This window comes from Anabrus simplex, chromosome 9 (genome assembly GCF_040414725.1).
Source record: "Anabrus simplex isolate iqAnaSimp1 chromosome 9, ASM4041472v1, whole genome shotgun sequence".
Classification (NCBI taxonomy): Eukaryota; Metazoa; Arthropoda; class Insecta; order Orthoptera; family Tettigoniidae; genus Anabrus; species Anabrus simplex.
This window is the reverse complement of record NC_090273.1, coordinates 75,796,401-75,820,850: the sequence shown is the minus strand read 5'-3', so window position 1 is coordinate 75,820,850 and position 24,450 is coordinate 75,796,401. Positions and strand designations below refer to the sequence as shown.

Here is a 24,450-nt window from a genome sequence, read left to right as displayed (position 1 = left end):
CCGTGACACGCCGGTAGTTTTCGAAGGTGTACGACAATCGAAGCTCCGACACTGTAATGAATGTACTGATGCTGATTCTCAAAGCTTCGAGCACATTCGATAAACCGAATGTGTGAATTAATAAATTACACAGTTCCTATCTTTCTACAACATCCCTCACAACAACTCTGAATACATATTCTACCGCTAACTTCAGCGGACATATATTCTTATCTAAAATAAATACGTCTTGGTGTTCTCCAGCTTCTGTAACAATTTTATGTACCAATAGTTTGCAACAACCTGCATAGGTCTGTTCTGCAGCAATCTAGATTATTGCTCGCTTAAAATGAACTTTCGTTCTATTCATGGTATTGTAACACGGTGGGAGTGGTAAATAAAATAGAAATGGTAGCCTTTAAAATTCTACGACTATGGTTTATGCACTGCTATTCTTACTCACTGCATAGACACACAACTATACCTCTTTGCACACCCTCTGTCCCCATTAAGCAGTCACACCGATTGTTCACTCTATCTCTTTCAAAATAACAATCACGCTAGACACACAGTCCACAGATTGCGTACAACACAGTCTGACAATTCTTTTACGTGATACGCTGACCTTCTCAACGGCCGCTAACTCTCGTCCATTGGCCATACACTCACAACAAATTCACTGTCCCTCGCCGAGCCTAGCTTGATTTCTACCACGTTGGACTAGAGACTAACCGTCACTTCACGACACTGACTGCACTCACTTGACTGTTGCACTCGACTGACACTGTCCACTGACTGACTGAACTGAACTAAATCTTGAGCTCGACTGACCCGCCTTAAATAGGGAGTCCGGCTCCTCGAGAGCGATGACAGGGAAGGGCTCCTAACTCATTCCTGAATAGTTGCCTTAGCGTGCAGGATCTACATACTGACGTCGACTGCTCAGGCGAGGCAGAGCTAGCTCACCTCACCCTAGACAGTTACAAAAAGTAGCGGACACCTTCACAGTATTAAGATAACACGTCGCTGTTCTATGGCCCATTATACAGTATAGTGTCGTACAAAAACAGTTGCTGTCATGACTCTCTTTGTCCGCAGGGTGTGACGTACCCGGCATGTCATGGCATCTGGAGGTTTTGGGCGCCGCCACTGGAGCGTTCGCGTCTCGCCACCCTGGCGTTCTCTGGCTCGTACGCCGGGGTGGTTCTTGGAATGCCCCTCTCCGGCCTGCTTACTGGGGGAATCAGTTGGCAGGCACCCTTCTACTTCTACGGTAACTAGTTGTATACTTGTATTAGTACATAGATCATATAAGGTAAAAACCCAAATCCATCTCTTGTTAAACATAGTGTTTAAGTCTACCATGCATTCTGGTATGAAGCAGGACATTTTTGTGACTCTCATTGGCCTGTCTCACAGGGAGCGTTCGCAAAGTACTTGACGGATATTGGTATAAATTTAAGTAAGGCAGGAATTTCAACTAAAAGTCGTGTTTGTTGTACTCATTTTATCAGTTTCCAGCGTTAATTTTACATGTTTATGAGTTTTCATACAGAACTCATCTGAGCACAAATGAAAACAGAATTAAGAACACTCCTGGAAGTTTATATCGGTGTTTCAATAGTGTACTACCCAGTGTCTTGGAAGCAGTGTGATACTCCAACCGATAAGCTCGCAGCCACACTGAGGCGAAACGATTGTTCTTTTACGATCGAAAATCGCAACCACTTTCATATCTTATAATTCAATATCATCAATCTGTGAAATTAACTTACAGTTCGCTACTGAGGACTTAACTTTTTAATACAATGTCCAATGTTTAATCCTTTGAGTGTTATCCGATTCTCCTACAAAAGCTACCAATATGTATTATCTCAAAATACATACATCTGTCCTGTTTAATATCTACCTTTTAGTTCTTTTCCTGCTTTGAAGCTGAAAGTTTACTACACAATAATTAACAGTTGAACATTTTTGAACGTCTAGGTAGTCGACGTGTATTGGTGAGAAAGGGTTTAATGTACTTTATTCCTTCATTGGCTATGTGGTGATTTTTGTAAAGTTCATCAAATATAGCAGCACCCCCACGTAGAGTTTGATGGGTGAAATTGGGCTATTTAGTAGTTTGGTTCCTTGGTCTTGGACTACTAAATTTATGTTAATGTTACTATCGTCTTTGGAGCAGTTTATCCCTTGTATTTCTATTTGTATAGTCAACATAGTATATTGTAAAAGTGGGGACACACTCTGAAATAATACACATGTTCATTTTTTAAAATTTGTTTTATAGGTTTAACTCATTTTCATCACAACATTGTACATTTTGTATTTTCATCAGATTCTATCAGGTAACTCAGAATTTTACTGTCACATTTCTTATATACACATGGACATCATTGATTGTTTGAGTCTGTCATGGATATTGTTTCCGAGAATACTTACCGTATTTGTCCAATTCGATGGTCTAAAGAAACAATCCGCACCGGTAAAGTAAATTCGCTTGAATATCCGAGTTGGTTCTGACAGTTACAGCACTCTGCGACTTGCGGTAAGAGAGCAGTCAGTACCTTCTTAGTCTGTCTCTGGCCCTGATTTTGTGCTAAGAATGCAGGTAGAATATAGCAGAACTCTCTAAAGTTTTAAGCTATTTGTTTGCAAATTTTACAAAATTGTCAGGAAAAAAATATTAATCTAATAGAAGCAAAGAAAGAACAACTTGACCGATCACACATGTTAACAAAGTAATTCTACTATGAACTGAAAACAATGGGAAAATAATTGCGTTTCGAAAAATTTGTAGATAATACTGAAAGCGCTCTCCTAAAATCTACATTTTTGACATTTAAAATTGCAGTTTTTCACCACAGAAATGTTCAGTCCTATGTTGCACAACACCCGAAATTGTTTAAATGAAAATGAATACTGCACTCGGATATTACCTCTTATATACAGGTAACTTTTATCACTGTCCGTTCACGTTCCGCGAAATCATAACAAACAACTGCATGAGTAAAGCTTTCATAATCACCCCATGTCACAACGTCACCACTATAACAAGAAGAATTGACATAACCGGCTAAATCTTCATCTGATTACAAACACTGGATTAAAGTTAGCCAACATTACGGACATATGAGAATCATCATAGAACTTGTAGCGCAGATAGCATGAAACATAGAAAGCATTTGGTAAGTAATTAGTGCTATCATCTCTTCTTCTACACACGAAATAACAAGCCGTCAAATACAGGACTACATCGGGAGCGATAGAGCCTCCGTAGCTAGCCGGCAGCGCGGTGGCCTCTCACCGCTGGGTTCCGTGGTTCAGATCCCGGTCATTCCATGTGAGATTTGTGCTGAGGCGGGACAGGCTTTTCTCCGGGTACTCCGGTTTTCCCTGTCATCTTTCATTCCAGCAACACTCTCCAATATCATTTCAGTTCATCTGTCATTCATTAATCATTGCCCAAGAGGAGTGCGACAGGTTTCGGCAGCCGGCACAATTCCTATCCTCACCGCTAGATGGGGCTTCATTCATTCCATTTCTTCCCCGGTAGAATGACTGGAAACAGGCTGTGGATTTTCATTTTCATTTTCATTTTCATTTTCATTTTCATTTTCATTTTCATTTTCATTTTCATTTTCATTTTCATTTTCATTTTCAACGGGAGCGATATACGGATACAGCTGCCGGCGCGTTTTCCGAGCACACGCAGGAGCGACAAAGTGCACGTCAGGACTCTAAGGGTTAAGGAAAATCAGCAGAATTGCTTTAATAGTCTTTTTTATATTTATCTCCCTAGACTTACGCATATTTCCTCAATATTATCTTAATATCACTAATTTTCATGAACAGTTTCTTGCTGACTTACCATTTACTTGCACGTTCTGTTTCAGGCGTAGTGGGCCTCATCTGGTTCCTGCTGTGGATGTGGCTCTCCTTCGAGAAGCCCAATAAACATCCCACCATCACGGCCAAAGAACTCATGTACATAGAACAGTCTCTGGGCTCCAGCACGCAAATTGCCATGCCCACGATGGCCACCACTCCGTGGAGAAAGTTCCTCACATCCATGCCCGTATACGCTATCATCGTCGCCAACTTCTGTCGATCTTGGAACTTCTACCTGCTCGTACTATTTCAGGGATCCTACCTGCAGGAGACCTTCGGCTTCAAGATAGAGGAGGTAAGGTAGGACCTCAGTTCTAGGGATGGTTCCAGTAGTTCATTTGCTTGAACTAGTTCATTAAATACCGTTCATAGCCTTGAGTCGTTCAAACGAACTAGTTCAAATGAACGAGGTAGTTCATGAGGTGATGTCATAGAAACAGCCCTCTCGGCACTTCGTTCAAGTGAACGAGTTAATTTATTATGAGCACGAACAGAAAACAGCTACACAATGCCGCCGCTAGTCTGCGTTAGTGAAGAAATGGTAGCTACGAGAGACGGAGAGACAGATAAGCTTTCTAATTTTGTATAACTCCTTCTCCCCCAGTTGAGAAGTATAAGAGATGTGCTGTCACGTGACCATTAACACGGCACGCCATTGGCCATTCGTGTACAAGCTTATTTGTCGTTCAAATGAACGAGGAAGTTCATTTGTGCTGTCTTCATGGAAACAGCTCTCGCGGCACTTCGTTCAATGAACGAAGTCGTTCAAATGAACGAGGCGCGAGCTAGTATGTACATTTTACAATAGATGGTACTTGCTTAGGTTTTCGTCCCCTAACATGCTGTATGCTCGCGTGAACGAACTCGTACCAGTTCAAATAACAGAGTCGTTCAAATGAACTAGTTAGTTCATGAAGACCCAACTGTAGGCAGTTCTGATGACTCTGAGGACAAGTTACACGGACAAAATAAAACTGGCCCGGAAAATATTTATAAGTCAGACAATGAATTGAAACTTGTTAATGAACAGAAGCACTGCCATCCAAGGGAAATGCTGGAAACCGTGATTTCGATGCACCAATCTGTTCCTGTCACATGAATGCGCGTGCGCGTCTCCCTCATAGGTTACTGTGTCATTACATGTGAGTGATTGAGAGAAACAGAAGTGTTTAGTGACCAGTTGGATGCAACACAAAATGCTGCTCACGATAGAATAGCACGTAGTCATTGTCGAGTGTTAGACGAACCACGTTTCGCAGAAAACCTGCGCGGAACTGTTTGCACAAGAGTTTAAGACTGAGAGTGTTTTGGCAGAACCTTCAGCAAAGTCTGCAGTGCAAATCTTAGCGGGAGAATGGCGTGAAATGGGCTCTATACCGAAAAAAATCGTAATAATCCGGAAAGCGTTCGAACACCAAAAACATTGTTCTAGTGAAGGAAAGTCCGACGAAATCTCCATGCCGTTTATCTGTGCAAGTGAGAATTAAGATATCGTCGTGTCTAAACATTATCAAAGAGGTCCTGCATCTGTATCCTTACAAATATACTGTTGTGCATGCGCTAAAGCGTCCAGACGAACGTTCGCGTGTTGAGTTCAGTCGGTGGTTTTTGAGTGAAGTGGAGTCTGGACTTGTGGATCCTCAGGTTTTCATTTATTCAGAAGTGGCCATTTCCAGAATATTCTGTGATGTTCATTAACGAGAGTCAATCCCGCATCAGTCCTATTGCAAATATTTCCTGGGCCAGTTTTATTCTTCCCACCAAGGTATACAGACTGCAAGATAGCGGAATGTGTGATTTAGTAAAAAGAACATCAGGAGGGAACAATATCTTCAACATAATATCCAGGAATATTGTTTGAAAGTGTGCATATAAACCAGAAAGTTTCTTAATAACGCCACTAGCTGTTGTAAGCCCATCCCTGAAGGGTTAGTTCTTGCAACTACAGCAGTAGTGCCATCTAAGTCCCCAGTTACGCTGGTGATGTGCTGAACAACATGCAGAACGAGAACCTGCGCAATTGAAGTATCTACCTTATCCCCTTAAACATCTGGTGCTTCGATTTCCAAGCCACGCGGAGAAGAGAAAAGATTCTACTCGACCCAACCCGAACGTCGTCAGTTCGTAACTGGTTGTTCGCGCGCTGAGATACAATCATCAAGGCTGAGTGGAACATATATCAAAATTGCTGTAGTCAGCAGAATTGTAAGAGCAATTTACCTGTCTGTATAACATTAAGAGTAAAACGTATCAGAATAAGCTAAAACGAGATAATGTGAAAAAACTAATTCGATATTTTGCACCGTTCTCATTCAGTTGCAGAAGTTAGCCAATCGGATCGCTTCGCGGGCGATACCAAATGGGCTTTGCGAGGCGATGTTGCTAAATCTTCCACGTTGGTGAACTGTTAATATTGGCAAGGCTTGGGACATACAAGGCCACCACACTTTCTTCTTCCAGTGGCATGATGTTAGGATGTGCGAAACCTGGACATTGAACTCCAAATTTTATAAGTCCCTTGTGTACCAGGTAATTTCGGAAGACATCCCTGCTTATCTCTCCAGCAATTTTCGTCACCTTGCTTCTTTACATCTCCATGATACTCCCTCAGTGTTCCTCCTAGAAACACCTGTCCACCGAACAACCACATACAGTACCATCGATCATTTACTATCGCCGCTTCGGGATGGTGGAATGCTCTTCCCAAAGACATCAAGGACGCTGCATCAAAAAGTACATTTAAAACCTCTTACCAGCAGTTCCTCGTTAAGTGCTTCCAGAAAGGTACCTGTATGAGTGGAACGAGTGATTGTGTGTGAAAATGGTGTTATGGGATTATTGTACAATTAAATAAAATATTGTGTTAATATGATAATTTAATTAAATTAAAAACATCCGTACTGTATTTACCAATTAGAAGTAAATATAGCAACTAGTAATTACAGAATTTAACTTAGATATAGTATTGCAAGAATACAATTAGTTAAATTTCAGTTAATATTTTTATTAAGTTTATTAGTATTCTAGTTTCCTAATTCTTTCATTGTGTATTGAAATGGGTATGTTTTTTCAAATCTGTATTATGTACGCAGTTCCTTTTTATCATTCTTTCTTCTTTGTATGTATATATTCATATTTTTGCCTTAAACATTAGTGTTATTTGTAGTTCTTAGCATTTTATCAGTGTCATTGTATTAATAAGTAATAATATGTGTAAGGTTAAGTGCAAGAAAGGGCCAGGAGCCCTAATTCGCCACAGAAAATAAAGGCTTTATCGATCTATATTCAATCAAATCACACTGATTATTATTATTATTATTATTATTATTATTATTATTATTATTATTATTATTGGGTTTTGCGTCCCACTAACTACGTACACGGTTTTCGGAGAGGCCTAGGTGCCGAAAGTCAGTGCCACAGGGGTTCTTTTTCGTGCCAGAAAACCTACCCACACGGGGCTGAAGAAATTGAACACCTTCAAATACTACCGGACTGAGCCAGAACCGAACCTGTCAAGTTGGGCTCAGAAGGCCAGCGCATCAACCATCTAAGGAAGAGTCATACTTCTTTCCTGCTTTTACCAGAAATCAGAAAAATAAATGTGGATGATTTTTATTGTTTGCAAATGCACGTTTCGGCTGTTTTCTTTGGATTGGTCATATATTTCACATTTTAGAGTTATAAGGAGATATTTTGTTATATTTTGAGCATTTCTGCTTAAATTGAGGCGTCGTTTTTAATAAGGTACATGTTATCCGCACCAAGTTTGGAACACAGGATTTCCAAATAGTGTAGCATTTTTTTTTTTTTCTTTCTTGACCGGGAACTGACAGTTTAGAAAACCCGATCCGGAGAAAGAGCTCCTGTACAGGAGGATGTCACATCAGTAGATGCATTTAGCTCAGAAGCAATTAGCAAGCAAGGAAATTCCATGTTTTCTCTCCCCCCCTGTTCATCCTTGACGAGTCCAGTTACAGCCCTCTACCGCTTTCACCACCGAGTCTCAACAGATTAGTCACACTTGTAGTACTACCCTGAACCTTTTCATGCCTAAAGTGGAGTGCAGTGAAGGCGTAAAATTAAGAAATTATGTGAAAGAGTTGGGTGAAGAGATCTTTAGTACTGACGGCACAATTCTCTTTTGTAAAGCGCGTAAAGTTCAGGTAGCGGCAGTAGAGCGATTTAATTTGAATGAATGCTGAAAGTTTTAACGTACTGTAGTTCTGTCTGTGTCTGCTGTGTTATCATTATACCTCGGATTTTTAGGTGGTAATAGGCTAGAATGCAAAGTAATTTGGTTTGTAGGAAGTGTGACGCAACCCGTTGTACCACAATGTAGGAAGAGTAGCATAACTTCAAGGAGTTCTATAGGCTATTTGTACATGTTTTGTTATTAATTAATGAATTATATTATTAAGAAGTGTAGAAATACTTACGTTAATTTTAATTAAAGAAAAAATTATTACTATTATTACTATTATTATTAGTTTGTTCGTATTGGCCTACTAAGGACCACGTTATTTCAGCTGTAAACTCTGGGCTTGGATCTTTGCCCAGTGTTCCTTCATTCGTTGCCGGTTTTTGCTCTTTCCTTTCCTCCGTCCACGTCTTTCCCGTCTTTAACTTTGGCCTTTCTTGGTGGTCCTTTAGTTTCCTCCTGAGGGAGTTGCGTTCTTTGTAGACCTTCATAAGTGATCCTCATCTCCTGTAGGTCCTTTTTCATCTTCTTGAATTAATTTGGCTGAGTCTTCTTATTCTTAAAATAGGTGAAGATCCGGTCCGATGATCGTGTTGGTTTCATTCTCAGCAAATGGCCATGAAATGCAATTCTGTATCTCAATATGACATCAGAGGTCTTCTTGACATGAGTATACAACTCATGACTATGCCGAAGGCTGTATTCATCTTTATCTTTAATAGGGCCAAGAATTTTCCTTAAGATTTTTCTTTCTTTAATTTCCATTGTTTCTACCAGGCCTTTCTTGTTCATATCAAGGCACTGTGCTGCATACTGTCATATGACAGTGCAACGGATATGGAAATTTTCTTGTATTTATTATTATTTTTTTTGATTCGTTGTGCCCAGCTGTGGAGCGCGTTTGAACTTATTTTGCACAATGTTTCTTCTTCTTTTCTTCCCAATATCTCTTCATTTTTTCACTGTGTTCCTTTCTGCGTGTTTCTGTCCAGCCTATATTTTTTCTTGTTGGTTTCTCTGCAAATTTATGTTTGTTTACTAAGCTTCTAAATTTAATTCTATCTTGAATGGTTTCGTCCTCGATACCCATTTCTTGTAGATCTTCATGAATTTCTGCTAACCAATTGTTGCGGATTTTCAGGGTTAGAGCTAGATTTAGAATTTTCTTTGTCAGCCTGTTGTATTTATTATTATTATTATTATTATTATTATTATTATTATTATTACATCGATGAAGACAGCTATAGACTACGGCTACACAAGCTATATGCCATTTTTCTTTACACTGTACCCAAAGGTTCTTCAGTCTCAAGTTTCTCTTCTTGTGATCTTCCACCGAAATGTTGCGCAGTTTATCAGATGTATTTTTGGATTCTCGCAATTTTCTTCCTGAAAATGGTTCTGTCTTGAATTTCTTTGGAGTTTATACCTTGTTACTTTAGATCTTCATGCACTTCTTTAAGTCAACGGGGATGAATTTTCCATTTTTCTTGCAGAGCCAGTATTCTAATGCCCATCTATCCGGATAACTCTATAGGTACCCGTAAAATGTCATCCTTCTATTTCTGGTAATCTTCTCAGTTCTCTCATACGGTTCCCTGTTGGATTTCAGATGGAATGTAAAACACCTCCCTGAGTCCTATAATTTTCCTGTAGTAGTGCTTCAGTTTTGCTGAAATGAAATTTAGCTGTCACAAAGAGGGTCTCTAACCGCTACTCGCCTAGTGTATAATAATTGAAACAAGCTTACCTTCTCACTCATAATACTGTAGTATAATTAAAACAGAAAAAACACTATATCGTGTGACTGGGCTGTTGTTGTTGTTGCTGTTGTTGTTGTTGTTGGTGGTGGCGGTGGTGGTGGTGGTGGTGGTGGTGGTGGTGGTGGTGGTGGTGACACGATTCTACGATAAACGAAGGAATTACTGGAAGAGATAGATTTTGACACAGACACAAGGAATCAAACATAAGGAGACTTGGTCTGATCTTACACAATCGGTTGTAGTATGCAATACTGCTTCACAAAATAGTTTGGTGGTTTGCCGATGTAGCAGAGGCAGACTAATTTCGCCTAACCTACGGTTTTTATACTCGGTCATGCATACATATCGATGGCCGAGAGTAAAATGGTTACAATTCAAAATCCATGATTTTTCAGGAGAAAGGTTGAGCAGTTTACATCATTGCCTCTCAAAAATACACTTGTTACATAATTTTTATGAAAATCGGTGTGTAAGTATTTCTTTCATCATTTATTACAATATGGAAAAGAGTTACAACTCAACATGTAACCATTTCGAATGAAGCAAAGGAACTAATGTCAGAAAAATAATAATAATAATAATAATAATAATAATAATAATAATAATAATAATAATAATAATAATAATAATAATAATAATAATAATAATAATAATGTTATTGTTTTACGTCTCTTGACGGTTTTCGGAGACGCCGTGATGGCGGAGGTTTGTCCCACAGGAGTTCATTTACGTGCCAGTAAATTAACCGACACGAGGCTGACGTATTTCAACAGTTTAAAATACCACCGGAACGAGCAAGGATCGAACCTGTCATGTTGGGGTCAGAAAAGGCTAGCGCCCCAACCGTCTGAGCCACTGATCCGACACTAACGTCAGAACATTCAAACCCGTTAGAAGAGCTTCCAGTCATAGAAAAAATAATATATTTTGCTGGATAGTTTCAGAGGTTGTGGTGTAGTGGTTAGCGTGATTAGCTGCCACCACCGGAGGTCCGGGTTCGATTCCCGGCTCTACCACGAAATTTGAAAAGTGGTACGAGGGCTGGAACGGGGTCCACTCAGCCTCGGGAGATCAACTGAGTAGAGGTGGGTTCGATTCCCACCTCAACCATCCTCGAAGTGGTTTTCCGTGGTTTCACACTTCACCTCCAGGCGAATGCCGGGATGGTACCTAACTTAAGGCCACGGCCGCTTCCTTTCCTCATCCTTGCCTATCCCTTCCAATCTTCCCATCCCCCTACAAGGCCCCTGTTCACCATAGCAGGTGAGGCCGCCTCGGCGAGGTACTGGTCATACTCCCCAGTTGTATCCCTCGACCAAGAGTCTGAAACTCCAGGACACTGCCCTTGAAGCGGTAGAGGTGGGATCCCTCGCTGAGTCCCAGGGAAAAGCCGAACCTGGAGGGTAAACAGATGATGATGATGATGATGAGTTTCAGAGGTGTAGAGGTCGAAATACGCTATACCTAATTGATGGTAAAACCTTATAAAAGACATTTTTTAGTTGTAACCGTTTCTTTCTCAGCCATCGATGATATATACATAGAGACTGATTTGAACCGATGATCTCTAAGGTATAAAACATGGAAACATATTTAGTCATATGAAATGATCATTTTCATTTGCACGTTAGTGATTATTATGACAATAATAATGATAATAATAACAATAATAATAAATGCCAAGATAATGGGTAACTGAGGTCTTATGAGTGTAAAATAAGCAGTAAGTCAATGGAAAACGTTTCTTTTGTAATGCCAAAATCACCTTTGCTTGAGAATTTTCGGTCACCAAATATTTCCACACCCTTACAGATTATCTTCTGCTTTCTATAATTTTAGATACACCCGACAGGTATGGGAAAAGCGGTAGAAGAAACTCATTTTAAAAATTCACCCGCTTTTTTATTCTTTTCACCCATTAAGTGGATTTTCCAAACAAAGTGTGTTCATGTATTTTTAAAGGAGATTCCAAGTACCCAATTTTAACGTCTGTAACATCTTCAGTTTCTGAGATATATGTATCCTCATATAAATAATTCAACTCCTTCCTCGCTTCTTTTCACCCCCACCCCCCTTTCACCCCCTTGAATGGATTTTCTGAAAACAAAAATTAGTGTTACTTTATTTTTAAAGGAGATTCTGAATACCAATTTTCATACCTGTAACATGTTAGGTTTTCGTGATATATTGTAGATAATTTCTCTGTTGTAGAATCTTGGAGCTCACATTGCCATGGTTACGGTAGTTCATTTCTTTATTCGATTCCTAGAGCAGGGGTAGTGTGGTGCCAATATCTCAATAACGGTTGGTTTTAGGGCCTTAAAATATGGTTTTCTGGCCCGAGGGCTTACCGAGTTTTGTTATTTGCGTCAAGAGGCTTAACATGAGCTTTGTCTTGTCCTTGTACGACAAATTCGATATTTTGCCTATATTAGTCTTTTATATTTATATCTCCCCCCACGCGTCACCCCTCCGTCGAATTGTTTTGAAAATAAAATACAGCCCATGCCCCTCAGGGACAATGAATATTTATATTAGCAAAATAATTTTTGGGATCGGTCCAGTAGTTCCTGAGATTAGCCATTATGTACAAACAAATTTTACCTCTTTGTAAATTAGTATAGATATAGGTTAAACGTATACAATTCTATGTTTTGTATTTTTATATTGAAGTGAAAGCTATTTCCTTTTCGTTTATGACATAGTTAAGCCGTCCTCGCGGTATGGCGGTGTCATGCCTGCCTCTTACCCGGAAGGCTCGGGTTCGATAGTTATATTCCTTACCCGAAATATCACCTGTATCTAATATTCCTGCTAATTCACAGGAATATTCATTTTAATGTATTGTATGAAAGGTGCCAAACTGTAAGATATTACTAAGATCTGTATATATTAATCATAAGACATATTTCACAAATAAAATTACTCTCCCCTGTGAGTCAGGACAAGCTTTGTAAAGGCCAGTCATGAGGTGGTTACTCACTGGAGAACCAACATTATGACTCGCACTGACCATTGTACCCCATGCGTATATTAGTCATGAGGGCTGTTGGTCATAACAGCGTCTTGCTGTTATGACTGTATTGATCTTTGTACATTAAGATAGTATAAATGAAGGAATGAATCGCTACTCGAGGTTCATTCACCACTGTTCTGTGCAGTACACGGCGGTCACAAACGTGACACGCTGCTGGTCTTATGCTATAAGCAGACCATGTAAGCAACTTTGTAATTGGCAATCAGATTTTTCTACTTGTAATAAAAAAGTTATTCTACAAAAAGTATTCAATCCTTTCTGAATTAAGGAACACGCAGACACGGCTCGAATTCGAGGGACCGTTAGCCGTAAAAAGCTAAAAACTTAACTCGATTACCGGCCAGGTCAGGGAATTTTACCTGGATTTGAGGGAGGTTCGAGGTCCACTCAGCCTACGTAATTACAATTGAGGAGCTATCTGACGGTGAGATAGCGGCGCCGGTCTAGGAAACCAAAAGTAACGGCCGAGAGGATTCGTCGTGCTGACCACACGACACTTCATAATCTGCAGACCTTCGGACTGACTACCGGTCGCTTGGTAGGCTATGGCCCTTCGGGGCTGTTGTTCCATAGGGTTTGGTTTGGTTTTGACTTAGTTTATATATTATGTAGCCTATATAGTTAGTTAATACATCACTATATATAAACTAATGAAGGGTTAATAAATACTAGAAAATACCAGTAAAAATAAAATATTTAATCTTGCATTAATTACGATAGACTGGAAAACGTAAAGATTATTTATTGTACCTTTCAAGTTATGACCACAGAAAAATATTTGAGGACAGAGGAAGGGTGAATGTGCTCGTATAATATCGAGAAACAATAAGAAGGGGCACCTAAGTTTGGTAATCGTAATCCTGGATAATAAAATAATGTTAATACTGGGTCTTCTTTCAATCTAAATCCCTCGTGGTAGTTTTGGCCTGATTGTCATCAAATTTCACACACATGCCCATTCAAATTTTATTCATCCTTTTCAATATACTCTTTAATAATAATTGGTAAGTTTCGGAAACATTTTGTGTTAAGTTATGGAAAAATCCATTTTATGGTGCAATACCACGTATTAATAAAAAAAGGTTTGGTGTAGGCTATCACCATTGTAACGGCCGCAGAGTATGTGTGTGACGTCACATATTTAGCACAAACTGTGCCTTACTGTGGAGCGCCATTTCATGAAAACTGCGTAAAAATGTTGTTGAAATATAAGTAATGCACTGAAACCTGGAATGATACTGCAATTCAGTCCTTTAACACTCAGGAGATGAAAATCGATATTTTGGTCATTTTGGTGAATTCCTTTTTATGACTGAAATTGAAAGGATTGAGTTCCTTTCTTTTTCTTGTCACGAAGTTATTCTGCTGAATTCAAACAATTTATCACTGTAATAATGCTTTGTTTGCCAATTGTAATTTTGCATTTAAATCCCATTCTTCTCTCATAATGTTCAGCCAAATGTAACAAAATTTGTATGGTATATGTATCACAGCTGTATTAAGTAACCTACATATGGAATATTTGATTGCAGAACTTTTTCAAGTAGTAGAGATTTTTAAGCCCAAAATTTTAGAACGTAAAAATTACACAAATCTTAGTACGATATATCTCCTTATATATATTATTTAAAGAAAAATCGATACGTAGTGCTTTTAATAGAAGTATTATCTACCTAATTACGAATATACATTAACATGCTAATTAAATGTCATGAAAAAATGGAATTAAAATTTTACAATATATATTTTGGAAAAACATTTAATTGTATTTGAAAGAAATGTTCGTGATATCTCCACTTTTATGTAGATGACATTTCCACAAATTTTCGTGAAAATACATGCATTAGGTAAAAATATATTTTTATCTACGGAGTGTCGCCTTAATTTCCGTAACATTTAAAACTAAGTTTCAAAATTATAAACCAAAAAGTGTTGCTCCTGGGATATTAATTTGAAAAGGGACCATTTTGACATCAACATATCTTAGTGCTGGCGATCATCCGAAAATTTGTGTAATGAAATAGTGTCTTGTAACAAAATGTGTGACGGAAGTGGAACGTACCAATTGTGCAGTCTATGATGTAAAGTATCGATGGATGGCCAATGTGACCTAGCAACTGTGCAGGTTGTGATGTATAGTATGGATGGATGGCCAGACAATGTTACCTAGCAACCGTGCAGGTTGTGATGTAAAGTATGGATGGATGGCCAGACAGTGTTACCTAGCAACCACGCAGGTTGTGACGTAAAGTATGCATGGATGGATGGCCAGACAGTGTTACCTAGCAACCGTAAAGGCTCTGATATAAAGTATGGATGGATGGCCAGACAATGTTACCTAGTAACCATGCAGGTTGTGATTTAAAGTATGGATGGATGGTCAGACAATGTTACCTAGCAACCGTGAAGGCTCCGATGTAAAGTATGGATGGATGGCCAGACAATGTTATCCATCAAACGTGAAGGCTCTGATGCAAAGTATGGATGGGTTGCCATACAATGTTACCTAGCAACCGTGAAGGCTCTGATGTAAAGTATGGATGGATGGCCAGACAATGTTACCTAGCAACTGTGAAGGCTCTGATGTAAAGTATGGATGCATGGCCAGACAATGTTACCTAGAAACCATGCAGGTTGTGATATAAAGTATGGATGGATTGCCAGACAATGTTACCTATCAACCGTGAAGGCTATAGTGTAAAGTATAGATGGGCAGCCAATGTGACCTAGCAACCGTGCAGGCTATGGTGTAAAGTATGGAGGGTGGCCAGACAATGTTACCTAGCAAACGTGAAGGCTGTGACGTAAAGTATGGACGGATAGCCAGACAATGTTAACTAGCAACCGTAAGGCTATGATGTAAAGCATGGATGGATGGCCAGACAATGGTACCTAGCAGTTGTGCAGGCTGTGATGTAAAGTATGGATGGATGGCCAGACAATGGTACCTAGCAGTTGTGCAGGCTGTGATGTAAAGTATGGATGGATGGCCAGACAATGCTACCTAACCGTGAAGGCTATGATCTAAAGTATGGATGAATAGACAATGTGACCTAACAACTGTGCAGGTTATGGTGTAAAGTATGGATGGTTGGCCAGACAATGTTACCTATCAGTCGCGAAGGTTTTGATGTAAAGTATGGATAGATGGCCAGACAATGTTACCTAGCAACCATGCAGGTTGTGATATAAAGTATGGATGGATGGCCAGACAATGTTACCTAGCAGTTGTGCAGGCTGTGAAGTAAAGTATGGATGGAAGGCCAATGTTACCTAGCAACCGTGCAGGCTATGAAGTAAAGTATGGACGGATGGCCAATGTTACCTAACAACCGTGCAGGCTGTGATGTAAAGCATGGATGGACGGCCAGACAAAGTTACCTAGCAACCGTGCAGACTATGAAGTAAAGTATGGATGGATGGCCAATGTTACCTAGCAACCGTGCAGGCTATGAATAAAGTATGGATTGATGGCCAATGTTACCTAGCAACCGTGCAGGTTGTGAAGTAAAGTATGGATGGATGGCCAAACAATGTTACCTAGTAACCGTGCAGGTTGTGATGTAAAGTATGAATGGATGGCCAGACATTCTTACCTAGTAAACATACAGGCTGTGATGTAAACTATGGATGGATGGCCAGACAATGTTACCTAGAAACCATGCAGATTGTGATATAAAGTATGGATGGATGGCCAGACAATGTTACCTATCAACCATGAAAGGTATGATGTAAAGTATGGATGGATAACCAATGTGACCTAGCAACCGTGCAGGCTATGTCTTATAGCTGGCGGTTATCTGAAATTAGCAACCGTTGATGGATATCCATAATCGAGAGGCATATGAGACATATTTGTGATCATTTGACTTTTCCCATATGGAAGTTTGACAATTTCTTTTAAAATATTGTCGTTATTTAGAAAATATTTGACCTAGACAGGCGTAAATTTAATTCCTTTACTAGAACCGTATTCGTGCTGACAGGACTCCAGTACAGAAAATATAAGTTCAGTACGGCCTCCCCATAAATACTATAAATACACAGCCCATCAGTAATACAGTAAGCAGAGAACTGCAACTGCCACTGATTCCTTCAGAATTCCCTACATTATTTTCCTTGCATGGTGAACTTGTTTCAGGCGGGGCTGGTGGGAGCGCTCCCACATCTGCTCATGACTGTCATAGTGCCGTGCGGAGGTCTGCTGGCGGACCATGTGCGTAAGAAGGGCTATCTCAGTACTACCAACGTCCGGAAACTCTTCAACTGTGGAGGATTCGGCATGGAGGCCATTTTCTTCATCGTAGTCGCCTACGCTCAGAGTGCTGTGGCTGCCACGACGGCGCTAACACTCGGCGTTGCTTTCAGCGGTTTTGCGATATCTGGTGAGTATAAACAGGTGCAAAACATCTTATGTGCAGAACATTGAGTGTGACGACGCCGAATGCCCTCACTCGCTACGAACACTGTGGAGAGGTTAGGAATTGAAGACGTCCCGTGAATAAGGATGTAACAAACAAATTTTTGAAAACTGAGATACAGTAGAGTCCGCCTCTGTGGTGTAGTGGTTAGTGTGATTAGCTGCCACCCCCGGAAGCCCGGATTCGATTCCCGGCTCTGCCACGAAATTTGAAAAGTGGTACGAGGGCTGGAACGGGGTTCACTCAGCCCCGGGAGGTCAACTGAGTAGGAGTAGGTTCGAATCCCACCTCATCCATCCTGGAAGTGGTTTTCCGTAGTTTCCCACTTCTCATCCAGGCAAATTCCGGGATGGTACCTAACTTAAGGCCACGGCCGCTTCCTTCCCTCTTCCTTGTCTATCCCTTCCAATCTTCCGATCCCCCCGCAAGGCCCCTGTTCAGCATAGCAGGCGAGGCCGCCTGGGCGAGGTACTGGTCATCCTCTCCAGTTGTATACCCCGACCCAGCGTCTGAAGCTCCAGGACACTGTCCTTGAGGCGGTAGAGGTGGGATCTCTCGCTGAGTCCGAGGGTAAACAGATTAAGAAAGAAAGAAAGAAAGAGATTCAGTAGAAATAGGGTGTATCATCACACCTTTATGCTGTGGTGTCATCTTATGTCTTACATTTGAACTTAAAGCTGATTTACAGCCAGCAGAACTTTGTCCTCCGTGGTGTAAGGATGGAACATCAGACCGTGCTTGTGTTGGCTCATCACCACGAGCAACAGATCATATAAATACAGGCCATAGACGAAATCATATCTATATTTTGAAGTATCGTCTTGACATTATTTTGGTTTATATTTTTATTATTACACTAATAGTATTTGCTTTCATTTTTGCTCCAAGTGAATGTACATGATTTCTCTTCCGTTATGTACAAACAGAAGATATACTTGCAGAATCCCATTGCATCACTTCCAATTCATACATTACTTTTTAAATAACAATAAAATATTGCTTTTAATAGATGAACTCATTTGTACACTTGCATATGTAATTGGTTCAAGTAGTGTATATCATGAAATAAACCCCAAAAAGAAGTTTCATTTCTCGTAAAAAATTTGTGATTTCTTGGTTACATCCTTACTTCGGGGAGGTCTTCAATTGAATCCAGGCTTTTGGTACGCAATCTAGTGATTAGACATTGTATATCATCACGCCTCCTCCCATGCCGGCCAACATTCTGATGATGATATTTCTTTTCACTAGAGGGACTATAGTGTCAGACCATAAAGGCTCGACTCCTTAACAATCATGGCCACCAGGTGTTGGTGATTTATTGTTATAATAAGAAGTGTAAACACTGTTAACAAACACTAATCATTACATGAAATAAATTCATGAGTAAAGTCCGGATGGACGATGAATAGTTATATCATACTAGAGGGCCCGTATTGTTCAGCAGCATTCGTTATAAATAGGTCAGGTAACTCGTTTTGATATGCCTATCGTACTCATTCTTTTACCTGTCCTTTTCAATGGTTTTATGAACATTTAATAAGAAGCGCATTATTGTATGCCGAATTTGGAAGCCAGAATTCGTCTATTCTGACGTCATAATGCCGTCTGTTTAGTAAAAATACTGTCCATATACTCACATTTTAATCCTGCAGTTCTTGATGTAAAATTTGGTATTGTATCGCAGAAGGCAATGGTATTTTTAGTCGCAGTTATTATATATATAACGGTTGTCTTGTGAGCTCGTAGGTTAGTCTGGGAGGAGCGATTTTTGCCAGGCAGAGAACTTTCTTCACTTCACTCTTTCTAGTGTAGGTAGGTTATCCTTCGATAGGTGTTCCCAGATAATGTATAAGCTCTAAGGCGTATGCCATGATGGGGTCTGTTTGTACGTAGACTCTTTTCTCCTAGCAGCGTGTAAGTTATTAGGAACGCTCTGCCATCTGTTGAATATATTTGAAAGCTGGGAAAGTTTAGAAAATCAAAGAGTATCTAGCAGGCATTAGTATTCTTCCGTGATCAGAGGAAGAGTATTCTCTCTGGCTTGACAGGAATGGATGCATGCAATGACATCACTAACGATAATAATAATAATAATAATAATAATAATAATAATAATAATAATAATAATAATAATAATAATAATCGTATGGCCTCAGCTACCGTGTGCAGACATTTCAATTTGACGCCATCTGGCTGTTTGCTCGTCAATTTCGACGTTCCGTTTTACTCTAGGCCCCCACTAGATGGCAGACCGAGTAAACCGAAACTCTCTTGGGCGTCTATGGCTGAGATTTAATTAATTTTGTCGGGTAAACACCAAATGTGTCACCAGAGATCTTTTACATGCCGACATCGTACGACATGGAGTGTCGAATGGACTTTTTTCCGCCCTTCAAAAATCCGACTACCTCTGCCGGGTTTGAACCCGCTATCTTGGGATCCGGAGGCCGACACTCTACCGCTGATCCACAGAGGCAGCTGCTAACGATGAAAATAGCATATATCAGAATATTAATGAAAGTGTTAGTCGCTTAGCAACCTGCTAAGTACAGAATGTATTGCGGGTTAGGGCAAGCCTTCGCCTGTAATGATTGCAGTGATCATTAAATGATTTAATTTTTGATTACTCAAAGTTGGCTGAACTTCAGAGACATATAAATGTATCATGATTCATTGGAAAATTGTTCCGGAGATAATAAAATAAAATGAAGCAGATCGCTCCAGTAGAACGGACGGATGGGTTTGCCAAAGCTGTTTTCAGTAAACTCTTTTAATTATAGATAATTGTTGAGAAAAATAATGGAGCATGAATCTCTCAGATACAGCGGGAGTAAAAGAACGTTTTAGCTCTAAAGTTGTATTCGAGAGATGGTGAATTCCGATCAGGACCCCTGAAAAAATTCTCCATGCTTTCTTATGATCACATTTTACAAATACAGAAGCCGTACCGTCCTTTCTTCCCAGTCCTAATCCTTTCCTTCCCTGCACGCGTTTTTGCGACGTTAAAACAATGACAAAGGAAAATATTAAAGACATTTCCTTCATGAGAGCATTCTTTAAGATCATGGTTTTATTAATATGTTTGTATTGTCTTTCTCCCTCCCACAGGTTTCAATGTCAACCATCTGGACATCGCACCGAGGTACGCCAGTATTCTCATGGGTATGTCGAACGGCATTGGTACTATTGCTGGGCTCATCTGTCCTATCGCCATCGATAATATCACCAGAAATAAGGTAACGATATTGCACCAGCATTAATATATTTCTGAGTGTTCAGGTAAGTTAACAACTAAGAAATAATTGAAAAAAAAAAGTGTTTATATACACCGAAATATAATAGTGAATTGTCTGTACTACTGTACAGTCGAAACCGGTTGTAATGACTCCACAGGGACCACCAATTAACGGTCGATATAGGCGATAGTTGCACAAACTTGACTGTTGTTGTTACTAAAAATGTCATATTAACAGAATAAATTTAAACTCAAGAAACGTAAGTGAAATAAGTGCTATGTTTGTAGAAAAGGACTGAGAGGAATTTTTCTTCTATTGTTTGCGAGTACGTACAGCAATAATATGTCAGCAAAATATAAAATAATAAGTGAGGAAGTAAGTAGCAATATAATAAACTTATCAATAATGTCGCACATGGTATTGGCTAAAATTATGAGGTGTTCTCTCTATCATTCCAAATTGTAGAAATCGTTGAGTATGATATTCCCATTCCCCCCGCGATACCGACGTTTGTTTACCCATTTTGTAATCGTCATATTATTTGTGATTTTTTTAAATATTAAACACTTACCCTTTCTGTTGTGACATATTCATAGTGATGTTTGTCTTCACTATCTAATAGACAGATTGATTTGAAATATGCTATCTACTGAAAACAAGAGTTTGAAAATAAGCTTTATATTGTTATCAGCAATCCCCAAAAACGTACCGTACAAAACTCAAAAATGTATAGTCGATACATTTTGTAATGAAGGGGAGTAAAACTCTATAATAATAATAATAATAATAATAATAATAATAATAATAATAATAATAATAATAATAATAATAATAATAATAATAATAATAATAATAATAATAATAATAATCTGTGTAGACTCCAATCATAACTCAGATAACAATTTCTGCTAGTACTAAAAGTTGCTTAGAATAATTCATTAACTTTGGTACCACATATTTACCGTGGTTCAGCACTTAAGTGTAATAGGGGATACACCCATGTAATATTTTTTTCTATTTTTTCAAATATGTAATTGCAAGAGAGGAAATTAAGAACAAAGCAGTGGAAGCAATAGCTGGGAATACGAAGGACAAAGTTTGAGTTCAACGTCGGATCGAATAAGGAGCACAATAAGTAAATGTTGCACTTAGGGATTCGCGTTAGGTTGGGGTACAGGATTGCCAAGGTAAGATAAAAGAGAACCGATATCTTTGACACAAAAATCTATTTGAAAAACACAATACCAAATTTATAAATTTTCAAGAAAATCGAGTGATATTTACAATAGTGCCATGGAAGAGAAAGGAATTCATACAAATATTGTTCTTTCACAACCATCGTCTCTACAGTACATATAGGCCTACATCGTAGAGAAAAAGACAAATAAGACGAAAAGAGGAGGGGGAATAAAGCAGATACATACACGCCCAAAGGCAAAATAGCAAGCTAACCAGAAATACCTAAAACAAACCTTTCTTTGAGTGAAGTTATCGTATTATCTTCGCCATTTTGACGCACACAAATCTGCACATCTCCATCTATCGGCTTGAGTTCGAACGTGAAACTGCTATTAGTTTTCACTGCGTACCATGAAGGGCCTCCTAGAGGGTCAAGTCCTCTCTCAAGCCAAGGGTATTTTAAGCGGTGCGGAGAAGGTGAGCAATTGGTGCCGTTGAAAATAAACTCTTCAGGTATTTGACTTAGTGCAGGAGAATAAAAGACCGTGGAAAACTATTCTCAGGACAGCCGATGATGGGGAAGAGCTCCTCCGCCTCCCGAATTAAAGCTGCTAGGCTAGTAAAAAATAACTAGCCGTTGAGCCAAAGGCCACTTTACTTGGTGAACGTGGATTCTCTAAGCACGGCCAGTTAAATCTACGCTGCGACGTAAACCAACTTGTAAAAATAAACTTGCTTTACGTCGCAACGTCTTATGGCGACGATAGGATAGTAAAGGGGTAGGAGTGGAAAGGAAGCTGCCGTGTCCTAAATTAAGGTACAGCCCCAGCATTTGCCTGTTGTGAAATTGGAAAAACGCGGAAAACCATCTTCAGAGCTGACGACAGTGGGGTTCGAACCCACTATCTTCCGAATGTACGTTCACAGCTTTGCGCCCCCTAAATGCAACGCCAACTCGCTCGGTGTAAAGCAAATTGCATTCTTTAAGAGTTCAGTTCTCCTTATGTCACAAATTGCATATAGATTTAACATCATTTTATCTCCGCATTCAACGTAATAAAGATTTTAAATTACCCTCAATTTAAACAATTGAGCCAACGGCCGTAGCCGCGTTGAAACACCGGATCCCTGGAGATCTACGAAGTTAAGCAACATTGGTCAAGATTTGGATGGGTTGCCACGCGCTGTAGGTGGGGGTAAGGGAATGGAGGAGCGGAAAGGAACTGGCCACCCTACCGTACGTAAGCTCCGGCTCAGGCACACCTCTGTGGAGGTTCGGACCTGCCTTCGGGCAGAATACACCCTTACCTTTTAAACAATTGAATATCATAAACATCGTCAATTTTTGTGTCATTAGTCGTATTTTTTATGTAAACTATAATAGTACTGACACGAATAAGGAAAGAATGCGAATACCCTACGTCGAGTTTTAGTATTCATTTGTTAGCTGCTGTGAAACATGTAAAAATCTTCTTCTTCTTCTTCTTCTTCTTAATCTGTTTATTGTCCAGGGTTGGCTTTTCCCTCGGACTTAGCGAGGGATACCACCTCTACCGCCTCAAGGGCAGTGTCCTGGAGCTTCAGACATCGAATCGGGGGGAGACAACTGGGGAGAATGATCAGTACCTCGCCCAGGCGGCCTCACCTGCTATACTGAACAGGGGCCTTGGTGGGGGATGGGAAGATTGGGAGGGATAGACAAGGAAGAGGGAAGGAAGCGGCCGTGGCCTTAAGTTAGGTACCATCCCGGCATTTGCCTGGAGGAGAAGTGGGAAACCACGGAAAACCACTTCCAGGATGGCTGAGGTGGGAATCGAACCCACCTCTACTCAGTTGACCTCCCGAGGCTGAGTGGACCCCGTTCCAGCCCTCGTACCACTTTTCAAATTTCGTGGCAGAGCCGGGAATCGAACCCGGGCCTCCGGGGGTGGCAGCTAATCACACTAACCACTACACCACAGAGGCGGACGAAACATGTAAAAATAATTTTTAAAACATCTTTCTTACTTGTCTCCCTTCGTCAGTAGCAACCCAAAATATGACGTTAAAACAGACTTATTTCTCTAGAAACAATGTAATAATATAGTTCCTATAAAGGATGTGGAAACAAGTTATTTTCCCAACTCTGTAAATGAAGTTGTACATAAGTGAATTTAATTCGCCCACGTTGTTTCTTAGATATTCTTTCCTTTTACTCAAATTACTCTTATCCATTTGTCTTTGAAAGAATTGGAATTGTGTTACAATCCATGGACGGCTTGTTAGGAATACAAGATCTTGTTTGAGTGAGTTTTCCTTTCTTTTTTGTCAAGACGATAGCGGGTTTCATTCAATTTCTAGCCGTAGTTTTTATCAAGTTTTCTGAATACAGCCGGAGCGAAGTAGAACATGCCTACCGTACTCGGTCTGCTCATGGATCGTAAAGGAATGAGGATTGGGGTGGGAGCCGGGGTGCTGGAGCGAGAAGCATGCTGCGGAACTCGTGACGAATTCTAAAACACTGGGCTCCCGCACCCGGTATAATGTCTGTCACCCTCCTTCCAAACTCGTTATGGCAAGTCATTTGCGTGCCCTTGTAGAATATCAAGTATGTGGCTAACGTCGCTTCATTTAGTAAAGCAGCCTTATATTCACCCCCTTATAATGGGTCCTCGAGAATTGACTGGCTAGACATGTGTCATGAATGTAAGTGAAAACTTTGTAAATAACTTACTCTTTTCAGACACCCACTGCCATGTGC

General features: G+C 39.9%; 1 protein-coding gene across 3 annotated transcripts in view; it reads left to right on the top strand.

Annotated features, from left to right (window-relative positions):
- Nucleotides 1-24,450, top strand: part of VGlut (Vesicular glutamate transporter) — a 511,784-nt gene that overhangs the window by 457,346 nt on the left and 29,988 nt on the right. For all 3 annotated transcript variants that reach the window (XM_067154057.2, XM_067154059.2, XM_067154058.2), the window contains 4 exons: nucleotides 1,078-1,252; nucleotides 3,876-4,165; nucleotides 17,013-17,256; nucleotides 20,404-20,531. In XM_067154057.2, the coding sequence (XP_067010158.1) occupies nucleotides 1,078-1,252; nucleotides 3,876-4,165; nucleotides 17,013-17,256; nucleotides 20,404-20,531 (837 nt within the window). The remainder of the gene's footprint in view (nucleotides 1-1,077; nucleotides 1,253-3,875; nucleotides 4,166-17,012; nucleotides 17,257-20,403; nucleotides 20,532-24,450) is intronic.